General features: G+C 57.0%; 1 protein-coding gene across 1 annotated transcript; it reads left to right on the forward strand.

The window, feature by feature from the left end:
- Window positions 1-322: 322 nt before the first annotated feature.
- LOC114890709 (myosin-6-like) lies at window positions 323-2,524 on the forward strand (the record flags this gene model as incomplete). The annotated part of the gene is made up of 4 exons (XM_029214544.1): window positions 323-421; window positions 712-930; window positions 2,068-2,211; window positions 2,456-2,524. Coding segments are annotated over exons 2-4 (414 nt in total), but the record flags the coding sequence as incomplete, so codon positions are not given.
- Between the last annotated feature and the right edge of the window lie 6 nt (window positions 2,525-2,530).

Raw genomic sequence — 2,530 nt, forward strand, 5'->3', positions numbered from 1 at the left:
ACGTTTGTCCCTCCTTGGATGGCTTCCCTCTCTTTGTCCAATTTTATTTTGCCTCTTGGTCTTTGTCAGTACTTGTCACTATCATACTTCTTTGTCTGTCTCTCCTCCTGCCCTTCACAGCTGCGTGTTCTAATCTCCTTGCCTCTCTGTTTCCAACTCGGATTCCACATCCCACTCCTCTCACTTTTACTAGCTCTGCATCCTTTCTTTCCTGTCTCCCTGCCTCTCATCTGCCCGACTGCCCATGTCGGTCTGTCCCACTCGGCTGGCTCTCGGTTTAGCTTCCTGGCTTACTTCTCCCCACGGGCCTGCCTCCGTTGTTCCTCATTCTCTTTGTCTGTTCTTCCCTCTGCCTGGCTGTACCTCTGTGGCTCCGCCCATGGTCCAGAGTCTCCAGGATTCTCTGTGAAGAGATCGCCGGGTGAGAACCACCCCAATTTTCTCCTGGAAGCCAGGTTGCTGCTCTCCTCTGAGCAGCTCAGCACCTCGCCTTAGCAAACTCTAGCCAATTCCACCCCACGCAGACCCCTCACAGATTCTCCTTCAGCTTCACATCAGAGGGCAAGGGAAGCAGAACCCGAGTTGGGGAGGGCTGGACCCAGGCCAGGTAGGGAGGTGAGACTGATAGGACCCAGGTGGTGAGGGGGTGGGGCAGAGAGTCAAGGGCAGAGGGCAATGCCACCCACTGAGGCCTGGGCCCTCCTGTCTCAGCCGCAGAGGAGGGACAAGATGACCGATGCCCAGATGGCCGATTTCGGGGCGGCAGCCCAGTACCTCCGCAAGTCAGAGAAGGAGCGTCTAGAGGCCCAGACCCGGCCTTTCGACATCCGCACTGAGTGCTTCGTGCCGGATGACAAGGAAGAGTTTGTCAAGGCCAAGATCTTGTCCCGGGAGGGAGGCAAGGTCACTGCCGAGACGGAGAACGGCAAGGTGTGTGGGGCACAGCACGGGGTGGTGGGTGCAGGGGTGGAGCCACATGCAGTGGGAGCTGAGGGGCTCTGGAGAAGAGCCAAAGCCAGCGGGGGTGCTGGATGAGCCCCCTCGAGAAGCCCAGCATCTGAGTAAGAACTGACCTTTCTTGTTAGGTCTGAGCAGGTGTAACGAGGCCCCATGCCAGCCCGTTGCCAGAGAGGATGCTGGCGGCCGAAAACCTCAGCTGGTTTCCTCTTCAGAGGGGACTTGTAGATAAAGAGGGCATAGACACAGCATCAAATGAAGCTCCCTTCTCAAACCTGCGTCCCTCCACTCTGCCTCAGTTTCCTCCATGAACCGAGTCTCCCCAATCCTCCCCAGCCATACCAAGAGCAAACTTTTACCGATGAACGCAAAGAGCAGGAACTCTTGAGCAGAATGTTCAGTCCAGAGCTGACGACTGGCACTCAGAAATCCACAGTCCTGGTCCCTCATGCCGGCCACGAGAACTGCCACTGGTCAGCAGCAGTGGCTCAGAACCTCTGGGGACTTTGACCCTGAACCCAGCTCTGCCACTAGCAGCCACCATGCCGGCAAATCATTTAGTTATTCGATCCACAGCTTTCTCCACTGTAAAAAATGCTGGAATACCTACTTGCAGGATCTCATGACCTCAGGGCACGGCAAACTGACCAGTGGAGATCGAACCATTTGACAGTGATCGAACCAATGAAGAGTGTAGGGTAGATGGATGAGATGTTTTTCCATTAGTGGCAAGGTTTGCCCTGAGCAATTGATTCCCTGAAGTACTGCCCCCAGGAGTCAGGGTAAGGTGTGTGTGCACAGGTCAGAGAGTGGCCAGCCCTAGACAATTAAGCAGGGACTGAAAGGTGATGCTCATGGGCACAGGGTCTGGGGAACTGGCAAGACACAGGGAATCTAGGACAGTCCCTAGGAAGGGAGAGACAGTGGGCAGGTAAATTATCTGGTGTCATGGGAAGCTATGGGCAAGGGCCCAGGCACTGGTGAGAGAAGAGCTAGGGGAACGAGGCCAGGTCACAGCCTGTACTCTGGGAGGAGGTAAGTGGGCGAGGCTGGCAAGGGTCCTGGTGGGAGTGTGGTCACCCCTGTCTTACTGCCCCAACCCCTCCCCAGACGGTGACCGTGAAGGAGGACCAGGTGTTGCAGCAGAACCCGCCCAAGTTCGACAAGATTGAGGACATGGCGATGCTGACCTTCCTGCACGAGCCCGCGGTGCTTTTCAACCTCAAGGAGCGCTACGCAGCCTGGATGATCTACGTGAGTGTGTCCTGCACACGGCGGGCAGCCTGTCCTGCACAGAGTCCAAAGTAGGCCGGGGCGATTCTCTCACGGGGAGGGGGTTGGAACTCTCCCAAAGGGCTCTCTGCCCCTATTCCATCCCTGGTCAGCTGCAGGAAGAGAGAAGCCAGCTGGGCTGACCAGGGACTCTTCTGCCTGTCACCACTGCCCATCCCAGGCTCTCCCTTCCAACTTCTCATGACTGCCCTATCTCCCGTTTCAGACCTACTCGGGCCTCTTCTGCGTCACCGTCAACCCCTACAAGTGGCTGCCGGTGTACAACGCCGAGGTGGTGGCC

Source organism: Monodon monoceros, unplaced genomic scaffold, assembly GCF_005190385.1.
Source record: "Monodon monoceros isolate NGI ecotype Baffin Bay Population unplaced genomic scaffold, NGI_Narwhal_1 Contig6234_ctg1, whole genome shotgun sequence".
Lineage (NCBI taxonomy): Eukaryota > Metazoa > Chordata > Mammalia > Artiodactyla > Monodontidae > Monodon > Monodon monoceros.